At 39.5% G+C, this 23,380-nt stretch overlaps 1 protein-coding gene across 3 annotated transcripts in view; it reads left to right on the plus strand.

Annotated features, from left to right (window-relative positions):
- The first annotated feature begins 4,147 nt into the window (after window positions 1–4,147).
- The window catches only part of LOC103188887 (DENN domain-containing protein 1A), a 197,697-nt gene continuing 178,464 nt past the window's right edge, over window positions 4,148–23,380 (plus strand). For all 3 annotated transcript variants that reach the window (XM_007909051.2, XM_042337821.1, XM_042337822.1), the window contains exons 1-2: window positions 4,148–4,224; window positions 7,831–7,895. In XM_007909051.2, coding sequence (XP_007907242.2) covers window positions 4,208–4,224; window positions 7,831–7,895 — 82 coding nt within the window. In that variant the 5' untranslated portion in view covers window positions 4,148–4,207. The remainder of the gene's footprint in view (window positions 4,225–7,830; window positions 7,896–23,380) is intronic.

The following is a 23,380-nucleotide window of genomic DNA, read 5'->3' on the forward strand; positions in this document are numbered from 1 at the left end:
ACCCCCATCCCTATCACCCCCATCCTCACCCGGCTCCACTGGCTCCCCATCACCCAGAGGATACAGTTCAAAATCCTCACTCTCACCTTCAAGGCTCTCCACGGCCTTGTTCCTTCCTATCTCTGTGACCTGTTGACCCCATATCAACCTGTCCGCTCCCTCCACTCAGTGGGCTCTTGTCTGCTCCAAGTCTCCCACCCGCCTGCCCCACCATTGGCAGTTGGGCCTTCAGCCTCTCTGCCCCCACCCTTTGGAACTCAATCCCACATTCCCTTCACCTCTGCCAAGGCACGTCTCAAGACTCTCCTCTTCAACCATGCCTTCAGTCACCCTCCTACCCCTATACCCTGCTGATCCCAAACCCCCAGCTCAGGTCCAAATCTCTGACTGTCCAGCATCTTGGGACGTTCTACTGACATGAAAGGCACAGTGCAAATCATAGAATCATAGAACTATACAGCACAGAGGAGGCCATTCGGCCCATCGTGTCTGTGCCGGCTCTTTGAAAAGATCTATCCAAAAAAGTCCCGCTCCCCCACTGTCTCCCCAAATAATCTACTTCTACTTCTCTACTTCTACTTCTTTCTTAAAAGTTGTTATCGAATTGGCTTCCACCAGCCTTTCAGGCAATGCATTCCAGATCCCAACAACTCGCTGTGTGAAAACATTTCTCCTCACCTCCCCTCTGTTTCTTTTAACAACTATTTTAAATCGGTGTCCTCGGGTTATAGACCCACCCGCCAGTGGGAATAGTTTCCCCTTGTTCCCTCTATTGAATCCCCTCATCATTTTGAAAACTTCTATTAAGTTTCCTCTTAACCTTCTCTGCTCCAAGGAGGATACCCCTCGCTTCTCTACCTCTCCCGATAACTGAAGGCCCTCATTCCTGGTACCATTCTGGTCAATCTCCTTTACACCCTCTCCAATGCCTTGATATCCTTCCTAAAGTGTAGTGCCCAGAACTGAACAGTCTGTAGCTGAGGCCTAACCAGTGTTTTATATAAAGGTTCATCAGAACTTCCTGACTTTTGTATTCTTTGCCCCTATTTATAAAGCCTTGTATCCCATATGCTTTTTTAACAGCTGTATCTGCCTGTCCGGCCACCTTCAAAGATTTACTATATGACCCCCAGGTCTCTCTGTCCCTTCACCCCCTTTAAGATTGTACCATCAGCGTATATTGCCTCTCCTCATTCTTATCCCCAAATGCATCACTTTGCATTTCTCCACATTAAACTTCATCTGCCCCGTGTCTGCCCGTGTTACCAGTCTGTCTATGTCCATTCACAGTCTGTTACTATCCTCCTCACTGTTCACTACTTTTCCAGCTTAGTATCATCTGCAAACTTGGAAATGGTACTCCCTATACCCAAGTCCAGGTCATTTATTTAGATCAAAAACAGCAGTAGTCGCAATACCGACCCCGGGGGGACACCACTGCACACTTCCCTCCAGTCAGAAAAATAACTGTTCCATGCTGCCACTTACCTTTAATACCGTGGGCTTCTGTCTCTTATGTGGCACTTCATCAAACACCTTTTGAAAATCCATATAAACTACATCAACTGCACAACCTTCATCCACCCTCTCTGTTACTTCATCAAAAAACTCTATTAGGTTTGTTAGCCACAAATTGCCTTTAACAAACCCATGTTGGCTGTCCTTTATTAACCCATATTATAAGTAAAAATTAATTTTGTCCTGGATTATAGTCTCTAGAAGTTTTCCCACTACTGACGTTAGGCTGACTGGTCTGTAGTGCCCGGGTTTATTTTACTCCTTTTTGTACATCTGCAGTAACATCTGCAACCCTCCAGTCCTCTGGCACCACCCCGGTATCCAAGGAGGATTGAAAAGATTGTGGCCAGAGCCTCCATTATTTCCACCCTTATTTCCCTCAGTAACCTAGGATGCATCCTGTCTGGACCGGGTGACTTATCTACCTTGAGCACAAGATAATCTTTTTAGTACCTCCTCTCGGTTTATCCTTATTCAATTTCTCTACCCTCTCCTCCGATACTATGGCATTGGCTGCATCCTCTTTTTTTGTGAAGACAGATGCAAAGTACTCATTCAGTACATCAGCCGTGCCCTCTGCCTCTACAAGACGATTTCCTCTTTGGTCCCTAATTGGACCCACCCTACTAACCTTTTATTCTTGATATGCTTATAAAATACCTTAAGGTTCCCTTTTATGTTACCCGCTAATCTTTTCTCATAGAATCTCTTTGCCCCTCTTATTTCCTTTTTCAGTTCTCCTCTGTACTTTCTATATTCTATTTGATTATCTTCTGTATTTGGACCTGAAATTTATCATAAACCTCCTTTTTCTGTTTTATTTTAATCCCAATTTCCTTATTCATCCAGGGAGGTTTGGATGCCTTACCTTTCCCATTCATGGGAATGTACCCAAACTATCTCCTCCTTGAAGTATTCCCATTGCTCGTTAGCTGTTTTACCTGCCAATCATTCTTTCCAGTCCACCTTGGCCAGGTCCCTATTTAACTCACTGAACTTAGCCTCTTCCAGTTGAGGAACCTGAAGCCCTCCTTTCTGCACCATTTCTCCAGTCATGCATTCATCTGTTTGATCCTGCTGTGCTGTGCGCAATTGGCTGCCGCGTTTTGCCCACAAATATATGTTCAATTCACTTTACAGCATATTCTGTGAAGCGCTTTGAGACGTCCAGAAGATGTGAAAAGCACTATATCAAATGCAAGGATTATTATTATTATTATTGTTGTTTTGATCCTCACTTGCACGAGGCACTGGGAGGAATCCAGAAACCTTTGAGGTCCTACTCTTTAGCTTTTTCCTAGCTTCAGATACTCTCTCTGTAGGATCTCAGCCTTTTTTTCCCTATGTCATGGATCCCAACATGGACTATGACTTCTGGATATTCCCCTTCCCCCTGTAGAATGTTTTGCACACGTTCCATGATGTCTTCAACCCTGGCACCAGGGAGGCAACATACCATGTGAGAATCATGTTTTTGGTGGCAGAAACGCCCGTCTACTCCTTTCACCATTGTGTCCCCAAATGACAACTGCATTGATATTCCCTGTGCATCCATTTGCTTTTGACTCCTCTCGCCAGAGGTATCATCACCCTGACCGGTATTCAGTGCAGAGAACCGGTTTGTAAGTGCCACACTCTCGGGATTTCTGCATCTCCCGTCCCTTCTTCCTACCATGCAGGGTGGTCACCCACTCACTCTCCTTCTGAACCCTTCGTGGTTGTGGCGTGACCACCTCCTGAAATGTTTGATTCATGAACTCTTCAGCCTCCTGTATGCTATGTAGTGGCTCCAGCCTCTCCTTGGCAGATGGATGTTAGCAACCGGAAGCACTTCCTACACGCGTGTCTGTCCAGGGCTCACAAAGTATCCTGGAGTTTCCATATGGCACACATTGTGCATGCAACCGGTCTTCCAGACGTGTTTTGTATTATTTTAATGTAAATATTATGTATTTTATAATTATGCACCTCTTTCACTCTCTGCACCGTATTCCCTCTCTCACTTCCTTTCTCAGTTCTCTCCTCACGCTGTCAAAATGTCATTTTGTATCATATTATGTAATGACAATTGTTTGTTGTTATATTATTTGTATGACCATCAATAGTCACAAATAGATCAAATAGGGATGTTAAAAAAAATTCTTCACACAGAGAGTAGTGGGAATGTGGAACATGCTACCACCAGGAGTTGTTGAGGCAAATAGCATAGATGTATTTAAGGGAAAGCTACAGAGGTACATGAGGGAGAGAGGAATAGAAGGTTACGCCTGAAGGGTTAGTTGAGGAAGGGCAGGAGATCATGTGGAGCATAAACACCACCATAGACCAGCTGGGCCGAATGGCCGGTTTCTGTGCTGTATATTCCAATGTATTCTAATGTATTATTAAATAATGACAATTGTTTGTTGTTATATTATTTGTATGGGATTGTTATATAATGACAATTGTTTGTTGTTATATTATTTGTATGGGATTGTTATATAATGACAATTGTTTGTTATTGTACTCTCTGTGTACAAGTGTGTAATGTTATTGGCTGTGCAGGTGGCCGCGGTGCTCGCTGGGAGATGTAGTCGGGTTGGCTGGCGGGAGGGAACGCCATTTCCCGGCGTGCTGAGCGGGCGGGCGGGCGGGGAGCGAGGCGTTGCCAGGCTGCCCTGAGGAGCGAGCGGCCGCTGCTGCCGCCGCCATGGGCTCCAGACTCAGGTAGGTTTGCCGGGCTCACCCCCTCCTCCTTATGGCGGGTGGCGTTCCTCATAAACGCCGGCTTTCCTCCTCAGCCGCTGGCGGGGCTGCCACCCGAGGCCGCCTGAGGCCAGCTGGCTGGCGCACTAGGCCGCAGACCACGGGCTCGCCTGTTCGGCGCCCCAGCTCCCCCCTCCCCCTAATCACCGGCCTCCTCCAACCCCCCCCCCCACTACCAAAGCATGTCAGAGTGTCCTCTGCCTCCTTCCTTCACTTTGTTCCCTCTAAACCTGACTCAGGCCCTTATATATATAGAGAGAGAGAGAGCAGCGAGTCGGGCTTCAGCAATCCTTCATTGAAGTTTGGTAAACACACACATGACTAATGCCTTGCTGTATGTGGGTCAGTGTGAGCAGCAGGCAGGGCAGGCAGGCAGGGCAGGGCAGGCAGGCAGGCACCCGTGCCAGGGTCAGGCTCAGTGTAACTCACACAGTGAGGGTGAGGGGCAGCCTCGCCAGTCAATCACCTTGAGGTACAAAGGCCCCTGCCCTGCCCTCCCTGCCCTGCCCTCCCTGCTCCGTGGATATCCTGGGTGCTGCTGTCTGTTACTATTACATTTGACTGGGAGTTGGTGTGTGTGAGGGAAGCTGCTGCCTAAATGTCAAGGATGACAGCACCAGAAGTGTCAAAAGGGTAAAACCTGACCTGTTGAACTCTCACTTTGATGAGTGAACTCTCACCGTGACCCTGTTTACACTTGATTCCTTTCCATGCCTTTGAAGGACACTTTAAGAAGGTGTCCGTTACTCCCCGCTGTGGCTATCCACAAAGTTATTTTCGTCCTGGAAGATTCTCCGGTAATGACTTGTGCTCTCATCAAATGACCTTTGGAAATCTGCACTCGGGAGAAAGAGCCAGACTGTTTAAAGCTGTCCTCACATTACATTATTATAATAGCATAGTGTTGAACATAGATAGAGTTACCCTCTACACATGACCACACTAGGATTGCTCAGGGTCCAGAATTAAACATCGGTGTATTTTAAGGGGACGTTTTGGATTTTTGCTGGTGAATTGTAAACACGATTTTTATTAAATACAATGCTCAGAAGTTGGCATGTGAAAATGGGAAAGATACCAGGTGCTGAAAGATTTTAATCTGCCTTCACTAGGATGGGCTAGCATTGAAAAATTACTTAACAGGAGTAACATAGCATCATATTTCAATGGGACAACAATCACATTTATTAACTAAAAGAGTTTCTGCTAGTTTCCTGGCCAACAATCCTCCAGATAAAATTGTTCATTTCACTTCATGGCTGTTTGTGGGACATTGAATTGACATCCACGCTTGCCTACAACTGCACTTCACTGTAAAAATCTTATGAAGTGCTTTGTGACATATCAATGACCTATTAAAGTGCTATATTAAATGCATTATTATTGTTTATCACTAGTGAATTAAATTTACTTTCATTTAACTGTACCTGCAAGTTCCAGCATCCTGTTTGTGAAGGTGGGATTCCAGCATTAGTGGTTTCTCTATCTACCTCACTGATAGATTGGGTAAATGTTGAGAAGCTGGGAGCCAGGCCAGGTTTGCCATGGTAATTTATTGGCTTTATGTGAGGCTTATTACCTGCTAGGATTGCTTCAAAATCACCCACCGCTACCATCTGGAAAGGCATGAGCATTGTCCTAACCAAAAGATTGATGCTGGATTTTCTTATTTTTAAATACAGTGCTAGAAGGTTGAGAAAGTAATTGCAAGTACAGGAGATAATGGAACTAACAGCCCTCTATATGGATCTGACTCAAACTGAGATGTGAATCTTTTTTAATGTAAATCTCCACCTCCCTCTTTGTTCTGTCCACGCCATTCACAACGTGATGATGGATTGGTGACCCAGTGTTGGGCCTTGCCGAATTCTGATGTATAAAAAACAGTTGCTCAGAAATAGTCCTGCGTGACTTGTTCTATAATAATATTATAATAATCCTTGTATTTGATATATCGCTTTTTACGTCTTCTAGACGTCTCAAAACGCTTAACAAAATAGACTGTAAAGTGAATTGACTGTGTTTTGTGGGTGAAACGCGGCAGCCAATTGCGCACAGCAGGGTACCACAAAGAGTCGTGGATTGAAGTGACCAATTTATTATTGTTTTTTCTTGAGGGATTATTATCAGGCGTGTGGAGTAAGGAAACTTGCCCAAGGTTTCACCCTGCCGGGAATCGAACCCAGGTCTCTCGCTTGTGAAGCGAGTGCTCTAACCACTGAGCTGCAGGACTCCATGCGTTTTTACTCTTTTCCTGTATCCGATGGCGCAGGAAATTGCTAGGAGATTAATTATCATCACCGACCTATAGTTTTGTGATGGATTTTTTAAAAAAAACATTGTGATATTAAGAAATGCAGTATATTGTATGTGTTGGTGTAATATTTCAATCTGTGAGTATAGTCGTAGGAATTGAAAGTCGTCTAAAAACCCAATTCCATGCAGTTTAAAAATATTGAATTTTATATTGTGAAATAACACCTTTTTGCTTCTTAACCTTTTTTGTTTTTCTGACAACTCTGATGTGTATGAGAATGATTCCACAGGTGTTGGCAAGCAATTTGATGCTTTGCCCAAGTTGCAATTTTGTTGTGTGAGCTTAGAAATTGAGTGTCAGTAGGCTATTTTACTGAAGTAACGAATCATATCTGATAAAATCTTTTCTATCAGAAGACACCTTAAAAATGTCTCTGATGGCTGTTTGTGGGAACTTGCACTGCGTGTTTGCATGTAAATATATAGTCATTTGATAGCAATTCTTTGTGGAGCATTTGTGAAATTTCAGCAGTATAGGTGTTATATCATGTACAAGAATTATTATATTACTATTAATTGTTTTTCCCCTAAAATTTGTCCATGATTGGTACTGCTGCTGTGAAGCATCTGAATAGTAATATACATTGACAGATATTGGATAGATTAGTACCGTATGACTCCTGAAGAACTGGGGAAACATGTTTTTATTTCAACTGCTGCCAGACCACAGGAGCGGCACCAACACCATTTTAATGTTGTACACTCTGCTTGTTAATTTAACAAAACTTGTACCTTATTTTTATGACTTTCCGTCTGAGTCAGATTTTGAGAGATTAAAGTGATTGAAAATGATTCATGTCAGTTTTCAATAAGGACATTGCTTTCTTCAAAAGGGGCTTGGAAATTTCGGTGTATTTAAAGCTCTGAATTCCCTCATTTGACTGTCAATAACTCCTACAAACCTCTCTGAAAAGCCGAGTTAAATTGCTGCTCGGTCGGGTCTTAAAATGAGTCGGTTCTTGTTTAATGCTGAAAGCCCTGCTCTCTGGTTCTGTTAGTAGCTTCTGTTTAAGGTTACTGCCAAACACATCAAAATTTGAAGCCTGTTATATAACACTCATGAATGGAAACTATCCAAAAAGCTTTTAAGCAGTATAATTGAAAGGGGATGTTTTATATTTCAGTTTTGTGTGTGTTGGGGGGAGATTTAAATACCGTGTAATAAGAGAATCAAATTTGGGTAATGTTACCCTGAAAGTTGCTATTTTAAAGACTTTTTTTTAATGGTAACAGTCTTTTTCTTAACTGTAGGGAAAATCCAGAGAAGGTATTTGAAGTGTATGTTGAAGTAACGCATCTCAAGGCCAGCAGTTCAGGTACAGTGTTTACCTTTATCTGTTAGTAATGTTTTGTGTAAAACCTGCCTAACTGAGAATATGGTTGAGATCACATCTCTGTGTGCAAGTCAGGAATCCATCAGAGGTTCAGGTGAACTTTTTATGTCGCAAGTTTGTCAGTGCATGCCTGAGAGGCCTAGAACTGAAAATTCAAACTTGTCTGAAGTTGGAGCTTACTGGTAGGGTATGTCTTGTGCTCAGCTTGCTGAACCAGTGTCAGCAGGGGTCAATCAGGGCTGTCTCCAGGAACAATTCATATTTATTAATGCCTGCTGTTCCAGCTGTAACAGTGCTACTGTAAATACCTGGCTACCTGAAACTGCCTCCTCATCTGAGCAGCAAATCTGAATGTTTTGCGCTGCCCCGAAGGATGTGTTAATGGAATAAGTGAAGTGTTGTGATACACGTGGTGTAAGATATCAGATCGATAATAAGTGCTGTACATGTAATTTCCTGGTAATTAACGACTGACTATTTTCCCCCTAAACCTGGGGTAACAACATTAAATAGTTAATCCTCTTGTGTGACTGTCATTATGGATTAAGAAAAAGGCACAACGCTGACATTTGGTGTGTGTAGTGATTTCTGTATAAAAATTATCCAAGTTTTATAAAAATAGTAGCAAACTATGTTTATTTTCTAACTAACCAGGAAGTGATTCCAAGGACAAAGTGAAATATAATCTAATCTTGTTCTGAGGGAGCTATGAACGACTTGATCATTGCTCTTAATTTTTCACTTCAACAACAAGATACAACAACAAGATTCCATTTATAGAGCGCCTTTCACGTCAGGAGGACGTGAAAGACTTCATCTTTTTACGACATTACGTAATTGTTTTTGATCACGGTCAATGTTTGTATTTTAAATGGTTACGCTCTAGTTCTTTAGTAAATCATTTTCAAACAGAAATGTTGTTTAGATTTATTTGCTGACTTCTGAGACTTGGGTTTCTTACAGATACACTATTGAGACTAAAGTTGCTGGTATATTGCAGTAGCAGAGAAACATAATAGTGAAAAGTAGTAAAGACATTTGATTGAATTAAATAATCCTGTCTGTTGTCTTGCATCATTGTAGAATAAAGTCATGATACATGAGAGTCTTAAAATGTGGTTAAGTAGTATTTGCAAACCCAAAATATCGACATTGTCACAAGAGGAAAGCTGAGTGAAAGTCAAGAATAGGTTGAACATCGTAAAAAAACAAGAACAACTTGAATTTATACAGTTCCCTTTACCCTGGGTCGTGTCTTGGAGTACTTAACAGTGTCAAGTTCAACACGGGCAGGAAGGCACGACTCAAAATGTGCCTCTGACTGCTCTTTTGGTCACCTTTCCCCTCCCCACCCCTTCGTCTCCCACCCCAGCTCGGGTGCCCATCCATCGGGAACTGTACGAAATATAATTGTACATTGGGATATATTGAACCCGCAACCTTCTGATTCAGAGGCAAGTCAGCTAGACTGCCATCATAATTGTAAATACTTTTAATTGCCAATTAATTGTACAGTTGTTAATTACAGTATATAGGCTTGAGCGCGTTTAAAGATACAAGCTAACATAAGATGAGAAGAAGGGATTCCAGTATAGATCACTGAGGCAGTCGCTCAATCTGAAAAGTTGCTTCAGCGCATTTTTAACAAATTTACATGCAGTAGTGTCATTGAATTTACTAAAGCTACTGCAGTATTAAATACATTGTTATATTGAAATGCTTTTTTTAAAACCAGGTAGTGAATCCTATACAATGTTGATGGACTGTTTGTTTGCCTACATATTATGATGTATACCATTGAAAGCACTATTCCCAGTGATGTGGTATTGCTTGTAGATCTTCTCTTACTGATCGGAATATCCTGATCTTTAAGGATTTGGATCATTAGAGATCACAGAATTCTTTTCCAGGATTTGAAGTTAACCAATTGACTTCTTAAGGCAGCCATTTTTTAGTGGGATTGAAATGTTTCAATATGCTGAAAGAAGCCTGGCATAATACAGTCGTTCATAAAGTTGTCAGTCCATCACCACTCCCTTAAATATTCTAGCCTTAGGGATACAGATAGTAGAAGGGTATTTCCTGCCTCTTAATGACATGTTCTGTTTGATTTCTCCTTTTCTGATAACTCTGATCACTGCCAGAAGTGCAGGAATAGGAGTGAGTGCTTATCTTGCCTACATGCCTAGGGAGGGAGGGAGATCCAACTTTCCACTCTAAAGGAAAGTTGGAGCTCAGATTGATGTGCACCTTTCAGCGTTTGTCATATCTCATAGCAGCATTGGCAGAGGTGAGGGAAGGTTGAGGAAATGATAGTATCATATGAAGCTATATTTTTTAAAGTTCTTTTCAGATATTGTTTTAATTATACTGGAATTTTTGTTTGTTCAACCAAACAGTCCAGCAGTATTGTGGGATTCTATTTTAATCAGAGATGGGTATAGTGAAGGGTGTTAGTGATGCTTGTCAGCTGCCACAATACTAAATTAAAGTAGAACATCACAGTCAAGTTAATTTCAAGGTTAATATATCAACCTTAAAAATACACGCATACTGAGATGTGTTCAGTGTTAAGGTGCTGACAAGCAGTGTAATGGTAGCTGTAGTACCTTAAGTGGAGGATGAAAAGCCTTCCGTTTTCAAAAGATGAAACATTTGCCTGGATTTTCTAAGGTGACATGTGACTTCTAGCTGAGTTTGAAAGTGTATTTCAGAATGAGAACCATATCTTACCTAATTTATGTTAGATCACAGAAAACTCAGCTTGATCATTTCAAATCCAAGGCAGCTAACCAAGATCTCTCTGGATAGGTGTAGGAATGGCGCTTACAGCCTCTCAGCCCCGAGGCTCTGGAACTCTATCCCCAGTGCCTTTGCCTTGCCTCCTCCCTTTCCTCCTTCAAGGCCGGTCTCAAGACCTTTCTCTTTGACCGAGCCTTCAGCTCCGCTCTCGACTCTCTACCCCCTCCTCGCTCCCTCCCTTCCCTCCCCTCACCATTTCCCCCCCAATGCTCGGGTCCTGACCCAACTGTACAGCGCCTTGGGACGTCTTCCCGACGTGAAAGGCGCTCTATAAATTGAATCTTGTTGTTGTCTTGTTACGACATTTCAGCAATGCCTTGTGAATATCAAAAACTCAAAGCTCTTATTATCCGGTTGCTGTGCTTAGAGTTAAATCACTTAGATTACGAGATACCTGAATATGGAAATATAATTAGCTTTGGTAATTATATCATTTGTTTTGCATAATATTTGGAGGAGAAGAGATGGCATGATGTGTCACCTGCTTTTCAGAACCCAATGGAATGACTATTGTGTGTATTTTCCCTACAGTGTCGGGTGCTTGGCACTCTGAGTCAGACTTCAACCACGTTGGATCATTTCAGATTAGTGGAGTAAAAGAATGTATTAAAACAGGGGGCTGGTGGAGCAATTAAATCACTTCACTGGTGTGAAATTTTGGGCAGGATTCTCTTTAGTAGCTGACAGGACGTCACTCCCACTACTAATCACACATGTTGTAAAGTTTGATGGTTCTTGGCATTGTTTGGTTTGGTGGTGGCTAGTTGTGGTGCAGTAAACACTACAGCCTGATTTTATATAGTGAAATGTTGTTCTGCCAGGCAAATAGTGGACCAGTATTTATGTTGGGAGCCTGCGTTGGAGTAGATTAGGCACTCATTCTCTGTTTTGGAATAGAATACTTTGGAAATTAAATACTGAAAGAAGAGGAGGGAATGTTGAGGGGAAGGAAAGCAATGAAATGCATTGTAAAGAGATAATAAATAATAATATAATAATCCTTGCATATGATATAGCGCTTTTCAAGTCTTCTAGATATCTCAAAGCGCTTCACAGAAAATACTGTAAAGTGAATTGACTGCATAATTGTGGCGGCCAATTGTCTAAGGCAAACTTAATAAGGCAAATAGATCTCTTTTCAACCCTGTAAAAGCCAAAGCTCAAATGGGCAGAGAAGCCCTGCTGGAACAAATTAATGTAAATTTGAAATTTATATCAAAACCACAGGCTACAAATCCAGTTTTGAAATAAATTGCAAATCAGATATTTATTGAAATCTGTGATATTTAACAAAGACTGTTTTCGAAGTTAGATGGGCTCAATGGCCTCTTCCTCTGATTTTCTGATTCTGTAAGCTTATTCAAAATGTACTTCACTGTATCATGTGTGAGCTAATTTAGATCCTAAAAACAAGAATATTAATTGCTGCTATTTGGTACTAGAGAATATCTATAACCATTTAAATGTTGCTAAATTTCTATTTATACAATAAATTCATTAACAGAATCTATGTGAAAGATGAGGAACGTCAAAAGGTTGATGCTCACTGGAGGACATATGTCAACATTTGATTTGAACCGTGCAACTATAATACTAAATGAAAGATGTGTGTTGAGACTTAATGAAGTTGTAAACTTAGCTTTCTCCTTGTTTTCTCCTGACTGCTCACGATTCTTTTTTCAATTTCTTCACTGACCGAAATATTTGAAAAGATTGTTGACTAAATTTCATAATTGTAATAATGAACTGCAAAGCGTGTTGTAATAATAGAGTAATGTTCCTCATGGTCATATTAGCGTGCTCTGTGACAGTTGTTACTGTGCATTGGTCTGTACAGTTTTCAGTTCATCGTTCCCATAGCCTCCAGGGACAAGGTGAAAGCTAATCCTGCCATGCATTATTAACCAGCAACGCATGTTTCCTATTATAATAAGTACTGAGTTGCTTTCATTTCACTATATGCTTTTGTCACATTAAATTTCACATATTTTCACATTGTTTAAACTGGAAAGAAATCAAAAAAACAAAATAATGCACTATATTTACCTCCTGTAGTGCCTGTGTACACCTCAAAATCGTCTTGTGATAACTAACATTCTGTATGAATGTTGAATTTAAAAACTACAATTTTATTTAGAAGTTGCAGTATTTACTATAAATATTATATAGTGCAGTATAATGTATTCTGAGACTCAAGTAGCTAAAATGATCTTCAGTGTCTGGCGTAGTGTTGCAGCACTCCTGCCTAACCATATATAATTTATTTACTTTGTGTCCTTACTTTACCTCCTGTTATGAAGGGCACTATATAAATACAATTTGTTGTTGCTGTTTACTTCTGAGTTACGACTAGTCTTATGGAGTGTGTTAAGACCTTTAAAAAATGGCAGATTGTATATCTGCTGACAGGAAAAAGGATGTAACTGAATTTACGATGGAAATGCTTTGCTACTTCATGTGAGGGGAATGGTCAAAGATCGAGGAAGGCTTTTTTCACTATTTATTCTGAAATTATAAATAAAAGTGTTAGCATCAGTTAGCAAAATGCAGCAATGCAAGGTAGCAAAGGGCTTGGGACTGGACTCTCTCGCTGTGAATCTCGATCGGCCCTCTCAGCCCATCACCTGATAAAATTGAGTGCTGAATTGAAATACAAGACTTCTTCAGAGGATGCAAAGACTGGATTCTGATCAGTGGAGGAATGCAAACTTATTGTAATTGCTACAAAGAGGTTTGTGGGGAAACCTGTTTGGCTCCACTTAGTGTTTTTGATTTATTGACCTGGTGGATTATCTTGGGAAGTGACTGCTTGCTGAGAACACCCTTTTACTTCATAATTGAACGACGAGGACTTAAGACAGAATTGAACACTTGTCTGGCAGATAACCGCTATGTCGCTTGCTGCTGAGGGCCAAAGCAATACCTCAGTTATACGTTGACTCTCATGTTGCTTCACCCATCTGTATACAGGCTGGAAACTGTTCGGTTGTGAACATTTAGCACCTTCATTTACATTTGGAGTAAGGAAACTTGCCCAATGGTTCGCCCTGCCTGGTAATCAAACCCAGGTCCTCTTGAATGAGGCGAGTGCTCTAACCACTAAGCTACAGGACTCCACAAAGTTTTTCACAAAGTGTATTCATTCCAGGCAGATTCTTGTTTGCAAAACTCTGGTTTAAAGCCTTTTGCCCCAGCATTTATAACCAGATCTGAGCAGTACTCAAATCTACTGTCAAGTATAATCATCAGTGAACCGGTAACAATGAAAGGTTGACCAATCCAGTCACCGCATACTCTTTGGTCCAAATTCCTATGTGTTGGTAGGTTTTCACACATTTGTGGGATGTTCTCTTGCACTTCAGCACAGTGTCTTGATATCTGTATAAAATGTATGATAATGTGAACAGGCTTATTTCTCTTCAAGCAGTTGAGCAATGCAGATGAAGGCTATAAATAAGTCATTCTTAGCACTGCTGAGAATATTCTGTTGAATTAATTTGCTAACTTTGCAGCTGGGACAGAATTTGACATCAGTGTTCTTAGTAAAGTACAAAATGCAAGGGTAGAGCTTGAATATATGTTAAACTAAGTAGTCAGTCAGGAGAGATGATTTGACAAATAGCATCTCAAATGACTCACTACTATGTAAAATTATTTGTTCATGAGCAGCACTGACAAAAGTATCAGACCTTAGTGTATAGAAAAAATTAGTAATATTATCGTGCTTAATATTATGCTTTTGGTGGGGGTGGGATTTTCAAAAAAGTTGAGAAACAATTTGCCTGTGTTTGTGCCTGTGTGTGTAAACAAATCAGACTATTGGTTTTATTTTTATTGTCTGATACTAAAGCAGGCAATAGTACAGTAAATAAAACAATTTTGAAGCACTTAAATTTCATTTCTGCTTTTTTTTCATTCACACGAATGAAATGTTTTTAATTTGCATTTCTTTGCCTCCTTAATTTAATGTGATGGAGTTAGATTAATTTAGTACAAAAATTTGATCTCTGTGTGTGAATTGCCACTAATGTAGAGTGAGAAATGTTAGCCTGAGGAGGAGAGGTGGTTTAACATAAACAAAGGTATTTATTCTGCTTCATCTGCAGTTATTTGCAGAAAATAGTTCAGTATTCTGTTAGTATTTTTTCTTAGAAAAGATTGGAGGCAATCACCTACTTTCTGTCTTGTCAATCTGATTTCTAGTAAACGTGCAGTTATTGGAGAGGAAATCATTCTAATTTTTAGGTATGTACAAAATGGAATTTAAAAAAAATATTTTCAAACATTAACCATTAGTATAATGCAGCCTCAAATTAAAACTGCAAGGGAAAGTAATGATGCTCCAATTTTAGCTAGTATAACAGATCATTGAATTGGAAGTGATCAGTGACAAGAGGACAGATAGGCAAGTGCCCTGGATTGGCTTTGTTCAATGTCTGAAATGTTATTCCACCTAAATGACGCAGGATTAAAAAAAAACTGATTAATTCAAAAATTGTAGCTAAAGTGTATGAATATATTTAAGCTGTTTGCATAGAAACTTCCCGGAACATTGTGTTTAAATGACAGATAAAAGCTCCTCCGCATTACTGCAGAAGGACAGTGATGTCCTTTCTGCAGAGAATTACTTGGCCTGTGCACTTAAATAAAATAAACTTCCCCTAATGAATAAATTACCAAATTGTTATCCTCAAAATTGACTCCATTACTTCTATGTTGTACATTTCATATTTAATAAATTTACACTTAGTAAAAACATACACTGAATTAAAATTTTCAGCTGACTCCATTAATTGTATGTTGGCAGCGGATGTGGACAGTCTGTACCAGCACAATGTTTTCTATGATTTCAGACGGTGTGTTGATGTCTTGTGTTTCAGGTTGAGGAAGCTGTTAGCAAAAAAAATAGAAGTATGCTTTCTGTAGCACGTCCATCAAATCTGTATGTGGAGAATTTTTATATTTCTTGGTTTACAAAGGAAATCATTATTGTAATTGTAAAATTGATCTAGCACATTGATTTATACAAGTAAGATGGCTTACGGAGCACCATTTCTATGACCTCCACATTGTGCTATTTGTGGTATTGCTTCATTAAATCAAACTTGGTTATTATATTTTAGAAGGTTTATGTTTTTAGTTCATAATTACTAGAGGAAAGAAAGGAACCTTGAATTTCATAAGTATTTCCAATATGCTTCCTGCAGAAGCTACTTTTTAAACAAAAAAATCAACAATTGATAGATAGTTTAACACGATAATATTACTGTTTAGGATAATAAAGTGATGCCTGGAAAAATCATTGCTGAGAAAGCCAACTAGAGTAGTTATAGCTATTGAAAATTCAAGACTGAAGGAGTTAAAGTACACTTGTTAAGGATCAGACTTATTTGGCGTAGCAGTGCAGGAATGGAAGCTGAATTTACTGAAAAGATGTGGAACCCCACAAATTAAGATTTTCTTAATTTCAGGAGCACTCATTAAAACAATGAAATCCTGAAAGAGATCACAAAAAGCACAGTTTGGGTTTTGAAGATCTAAGATTTAAAAGTCGATCATGTTTAATTTATGGGCCTCAATTGATTGTACCTGTCTTGGTCAAACGTAAGAGAACCTCATTAGTAGGCTGTCTTGTATTTGACTCTAACAACTGCATTCAGTCCACAAATAAACAAGATTTACACTCACTACACTTTACAGTACATTCTGTGAAGCACTTAGAGATGTCTAGAAGACGTGATAAGGCGCTGTATCAATTACAAGGATTATTATAAACAGCTGTACATTTTCATTATTTCAAGATCTTCAAAAATTAAAAAAGTCCTTTAAATTGTAAATTAATTTGTTTTCAGGAGCTAATTTTAATGAATATTTCCACGAACACAAATTGAGTCTTGTACTTTCAGATAGATTTTTATTAAGGTTCACTTTAAGTTAATTTGTCAATAAAGCCAAGAGGTATTTGTATAGTGTTGCTTATGGCTGATGCTTCAGAAACACACATCAGTACTATACTATTCAGCTGGATTTCAAACACTTAGTAAATGGAGATAATTTAGTAAATGGAGTAAATGTTTAGTAAATGGAGACATAGGTGATGAGCAAACATTATTTTTAACATAAGATAATAATAATCAATTCTTTGTATGTTTTTACTTCTGGTCTGCTTTAAAGTTCCAAGCAGTGGTCAGTCATGTTTAATGATGGGATTATACTGTTCACAAGTAGCTTTGTAGTAATAATTATAATAATAATCCTTGCATTTGATATAGCACCTTATCACATCTTCGAGACATCTCAATGCGCTTCACAGAATATACTGTAAAGTGAATTGACTGTATATTTTTGGGGTGAAGCTGCAGAATAGGGAGAAATTCCCAGAGTAAATGTTTCCTTTAAAGAAATGCCCCCATTAGCGGGACGTAGAGCATTGCAGGTAAGTCATATCTTTGCTCCCACAACTACCTTCTCCTGCAGAGGTTCTTCATGGCCTTCTATTTGCAAGAACTGAAAAAAGCTGAGAATGCAGATTCTTTTTGTGAACTTTTATTGGAAATTGGAAAGTCTGGAAATAGGCTGATTGTTCCTTTCAGCTATCATAGTACAGTATTGCCAAAAAATATAGGGATTTTAATAGTGGCGTTAAAAAAAAGCCATTTTCCACAGGAAAGAATAAAGCACACAGTACAATTTTGTGAAAACTGGTTTGTTCTCGATAGGTTGTGATTTAGGCTGTGATTTTGTTGCACAACTTGATTGTATGCTGACCGCTTGCACAGACGAATTTGACCGAGTGAAATGTGCTACTAGTTTATTTGTTTCACTTGTGTGTAGAACTGTTTATCAATTAAGACACATATTGGAACAGCAGCAATTACTAGTGACAATGTTGCTGTTCATGGGTGTTGCTGCAAAGGTTTTTTTTAATTAAAAGCAACGGTAACTGTGAATTCATAGCTGTGATTACCTTATATAACTGCTGCCAGCGGCAGCCTTGATTTCAGTGACAGCCATAAGGGAATCAGGGTGGCACTACTGCCTTGCATATGCCAAGTTCCACCTAAAGAGGCTTTTTGGTGGCATCTCCAGAGGCAGCCCAAATGGAGGCCGTGCAAATGGTCGCCTCTGGCCACTGCTTTGTCTTGTTTTGATTGGGCTGAGCTCTCAGCTGTCTGTATGGGCCAGATGTGCATTTGTCTAGTGGGCAGAAATGAAATCTTAATTTGTGACTTTGAAACTAGTTTGACGCAGGATATGCTATGGCCAGTTCTGCCAAATCAGCCTGGGAATTAAATGTCATTTCACTGCACTGGCAGCAAGGATCATTATATAGCCTTGCCTTGTTGAAATGGTGATAAAATATAATTGTGATTAAAGTTGACCACAGTTTATCTTCCCTATAAAATGCAGTCATTTCATGTCCAATTTGTAACTAATGCTGTATTACAAATCTACATATTGTACTAAAAATACAAGCCACCTGGTTAGACTTCAACATCTGTTCGCAGGATTAGTGAAGGAAATGTAGTTTATATTGCTTTCTGAATTGGAAAGAATAGATGAGATCGTACTGTAAGCCTTCCAACAAGTTTTGTTTCCTCCTCTCCCCCCCCCTCTCTTTTGTGCTGCTGTGCTGGAGAGAATAGATAAATCTTTGTTAACAGGGAAACTATTGACTCTGAGTAAGTTAATCACAGTCATTGGGAAGGCTGATATTTACATTTGAATTGGATTGGAATTTAGTGCAGCTCTAATCTCGTTCATAAAAGGGCAGAGAATTATCCATGTTTGAGGCTTGAGGTTTGAATGCTTCCTACTTTTCATGGTTTATTTGGGTTGTGCATGGCTCCCATAATAGCTATCAGCTCAGCTGCTTGGAAATCTTTACTGTTGTAGTGTTGATGCTGCTCTGAATCAAGTGATTTGACACTAATTTATCATTACAAGGGTAATTTATTTCTTGTTTTAGTTCAATCATACCTAAAATGACCACTGTGATAATCCTAATGTAGGCTAGACCTATAGTGTGTTAATTGTGCTGGTTTGTTGTATTTGTGAGATGTGGTGAAATGCATTTTACACAAATGCGCTTGTGTTTAACGTGAAGCATAATGTATCAAGATATTTAAGAAGTAACGTGACTTGTATATGAGGAGACGGGAATACAGGGGTATGGGAAAGCGGAATAGGAGAGGTGAAGGAGCATGTTCAGTTTCAACACTGGAATGGACTAGGTGAGCCGAATTGTCATTCTACATAATTCTCTCGAACATGTTTGTTATCAGAGCTGCTGCGTTGTAATAACGTATCAAGGGCTTTATTCTGACTGGTCAGTGGTACCAGAAACAACATTGAAAATCAGGCTCATTCTTTATCAAACATCTATTTACTGTTTGCCAGAAAGTCTACTCTTCGTATTTAACTATATAAGTTGTGGGCTAAACAATTATGCTGTAGTGAAATGATTACTAGTGGTGGACAAACTTTTTTTTCCTTTTGAAATCACAGTATTTCTAGAGTTTACCTCCTGGACATATTTAATTTATGATAATTTGCTGACGGGCATTATAAAGATTGGTACTGGCATATTCTGTGCATTGTTGGACTTTTGTTCATAATTTTATAATTTCTAGTTTCATGTGACCTTGTCCATCCAATGCAAAGAATAAAATACCCTTTCTGCCCCATCCCCCCCTCCCTTCCCCCACCCCCCCCCCCCTTTCCTGGCACATCCTATGAAAGGGTGACATGATTGGACCTCTTTTGAAAATGTGGTCTCTCACAAATCTTTTGCAGAGTGAACTTTCCTTACTTTTTTAATGTTTTGTTGGTTTATCATTCAGAAAAGCTTGACATCTTCATCAAGTTCACAGTAGGCTGGCTTTGTTTGCTTTCGCTTGAATGCTTGATAAGATTTTTGCCCATTGTTTGCTGCCACTAGAACAAGACTTGTCATTGCAGGGGCGGGTTTTTGTGAAACCACAATATGGTCATTGTCTGGCAGTGAATAATTGTGGCTGCTTTCTGTATAACCAGCTCTCAGGCTTTGACTGCGTACCGATTCCTTTTTTTCCTGCTTGAAAAGGGTTTAATCCATGTAAATACGGCCCACAAAATAAAGCTTTACAGAAAGGGAAAAGTCTGCTAAGTAGGAGGTTACAGGTCAGCAATTTAACCTTTAACCTAACAAATAAGAAGCATGAAAGTTCTAGAATTAGTTGACAAAGGCGAGCTCCTGTGATCTGTCAGATTTTCTTTTCAACAAAGAAAGAATGAGGAGGATTGACTGACACTAAGGCTTGTGACTTCAGTTGGAGGGAGGAAGAAAAACCTACAGGACAGTATCAGGACCACAGGGTCCAGTTGTGATTCAGCCTGAAATATTCTACAGAAAGGAGTGACTACTATTTATTTTGTAAAAATCAATGGCGTTATTACTTTTCAAAATGTTTTACTGTCTGGAACAACATATTTGATCTCTTTTTTTTTGTCCTGTTTGGGAGGGCTGCATTTTGCTTAAATTACTGCTCAATTTCAGGTGCATTGTGTTGAGTTTAGAAAATAACTACATTTTCCATTTTCTTTTTTTCATTCTGTGAAAGATCCAGTGTTAAAGTGACTTATATTACTTCTTGGGAATCTTTTATAAGGTGTTTGTGGATTCCTAATAATAATTGGTATATAAGCATCTCAAAGTTTGAGCCTGTATTATTGGCTTCCATGAGGGTGCTGGAGAGTGAGTCAGGCTAGTGACAGCTTGATGGATTCTCAGTTGGGCTCGCAGTGAGGTTAGTTACTGTGTGCATCTGGGTTGTGTCCAGTTTTGCAACTGGGCAATAAGGAGATGAAGCCTGACTTATTTCCCATCACTGTATTCGGGGCAGTGAGGCCAAAGGGAGCACCCGTACTGATATCCTGGCTAAGATTGACCAATAGCACACAACAGAGACCTTTTCTACTGTTGAGCTGTTCAGTGGCTGAACACAGAACCATCCGGGAAGTGTAATGATGGTAGGTATTCTAATGTACTGTGTTTCCTAGATCATTGAGGAGCAGCAGACTGGAGCACCAGGATTTGATTAATGTGACCTTTCCTTGACAAGCTTACTGTAACTCCCAAGGAGCAGTAACACTTGACCCATATCTGTTCATTACCATGTAACAATCTGTATTGATTGCACAAATAGGCCCTGACCATCATAATTTATCTGGAGAAGTAATGTCATTGTAAAGCTGCACCGTGGAAATATGTGCAGCTGGTCATGAAATCTTTCATAAAAATCTAATTGTAGGAGTGAGTTGCATTTGTCAGTTATTAATATGAATCTTCAACCATTTCTATTTGCCCTTTATGTTGCCTGTTTCCTGCTATTCTTTCAATACATTGGTCTTAGCAGTTTCTTTTGCTTTTTATCTCTCTTAATCTTTTCTTAGGATGATGTCCTTTATTCTATTTATCCTTTCCCCCTCCATCTCCCACAATTTTGTATTTTTAGATATGATTGCAGATCTCACAGGGGCGAGGGTAGGAATAGATCTTGAATCAGGACTTGATAACAATTTCTGATATGAACAAAGCACCCTTATAATCTTGGCAACTTTTGAAAAGCTCTCTGTAAATATAATGGTATGCCAAAACCTTGTTTGGACCATTGAGAGCCCCATCTGTCCATCTGGCTGGTGATTGCTTATTTCCCGTCAAATTGTTATTACCTAAACTGATATTCTCAGTAAGGATTGCTAACTATATTCCACGTATTGGTTAATTGCTGCTGAGCTGTCTCAGATTTTGGAGTAAATCAGTCTCAACTGGTCAGTGTTGAATGTGATATTGGGTTCTATACTCCACAAAGTAGAGAGGAAAAGCAGCACCTGATGCCACCCAGTGACTTTTACAGTAAATTGGGTTTGTACAGTTTGTATGGATGGATGTCAGGTGAGGAGTGTATTGGACACCTCCCTTGCTCTACCCCCACCCCCATGATCATTAGCCTGCCAATGCTCATTGCCTAATAAACATTTAATTATTTGGTTGTGCTGATCAAGCTGCTCACAGCTAGCAAACTAGATCCATAAACAATAAAGTCTGTTACATTGTTATGAATGGTTAATGTGATATCTTCTACAGTAAGAGGATTGCTTGATTCGATCATCATGCATGTAAGAAATAATCCACGCATTTGACGTAACGCCTTTCAGGTTAGGAGGACATAATTATTGCATAAAAGGTCCCAATGAATCTGAGGCACTGCTAAATTTTGTATATAAGTACAGCTGTACTTTTGGCTGCTGGTGTTTGTGTATTATAGCTATCAAGGTGTGGAGTGATAAATCTGGAAATGGAATGTTTTCAATTTACATTTTTGCAGATTCCCCACAGTTCTTTACTTACGCCATTGCTTCTTGGGACTGTACAATACCTTCTATTCCGTGTACTTGTAAACCCCCAAACCTTAAGTACAGTCAGAAGTTATGTTGCAAACTTCTATTTAATGTGCCAGGTTTTTGTAATGTAATTTTTTAGAAACAAAGTAAACTATGGTCTGTTTTAATTGAGGCCATAGTTTACTTTGAGGTTTAAGGTAGTTTCAATGGTGTGAGCTCCATCTAAGCAGCAAGGATAACTGCAGCAAGCAAAACTTGGACTGCGAAGCATACTTAATTAAAATGTACACAATTGGTCAACATTGCAAGATAGTTTACAGGTTATATTCTAAAATACATTTAAGGATTAGAACTATAATTCATTTCTTTCATTGGGCTCTGAAAAGGTTTACTTTGAAGCCGGCACATCACAAAACATGCCTGTTTGGAAAGTGGCTCAGCTAACTTCCTTTAAATATGTGAGAAAAATGCAAGCCATCAAGGTGAAATAATCTCCTGCACAGAATGGTCATCGTATGGATTATTTTGTTTAACAATCAGTTTATTAAAAAAATACTTTCCGAAGTAGTTGATTGTAAAATCTTTCTGTAATTGCTCCCTGGACCTTTAACCCTTAATAGGACTATGGTAGCCTTCAATCATAGAATGATAGATTTAAACAGCACAGAAGGAGGACATTCGGCCCATCGTGTCTTTGCTGGTTCTTTGAGAAGAGCTATCGAATTCAATCCCACTCCCCCACTCTCTTCCCAGAGCCCTGCAAACGTGTCTTCCCCAAATAATTATCTACTTGTCTCTTAAAAGCTGTTATCGAATTGGCTTCCACCACCCTCTCAAGCAATGGATTCCAGATCTGAACAACTCGCTGTTTAAAAATGTCTCCTCACCTCCCCTCTGTTTCTTTTAACAACTATTTTAAATCGGTGTCTTCGGTTTACAGACTCACCCGCGAGTGGAAATAGCTTCTCCTTGTTCACCCTATTGAATCCCCTCATCAATTTGAAAACTTCTATTAAGTCTCCTTTTAACCTTCTCTTATCCAAGGATAATGATCCTAGTTTCTCTAGCCTCTCCTGATAACTGAAGTTCCTCATTCCTGGTACCATTCTGGTCAATCTCCTTTGCACCCTCTCCAATGCCTTGACATCTTTCCTAAAGTGTGATGCCCAGACCTGAACACAGTATTCTGGCTTTGGCCTAACCAGTGTTTTATAAAGGTTTATCATAACTTCCTGACTTTTGTATTCTTTGCCCCTATTTATAAAGCCTTGTATCCCGTA

The sequence above is a fragment of the Callorhinchus milii genome, unplaced genomic scaffold (assembly GCF_018977255.1).
Source record: "Callorhinchus milii isolate IMCB2004 unplaced genomic scaffold, IMCB_Cmil_1.0 Scaffold8, whole genome shotgun sequence".
Taxonomy (NCBI): domain Eukaryota; kingdom Metazoa; phylum Chordata; class Chondrichthyes; order Chimaeriformes; family Callorhinchidae; genus Callorhinchus; species Callorhinchus milii.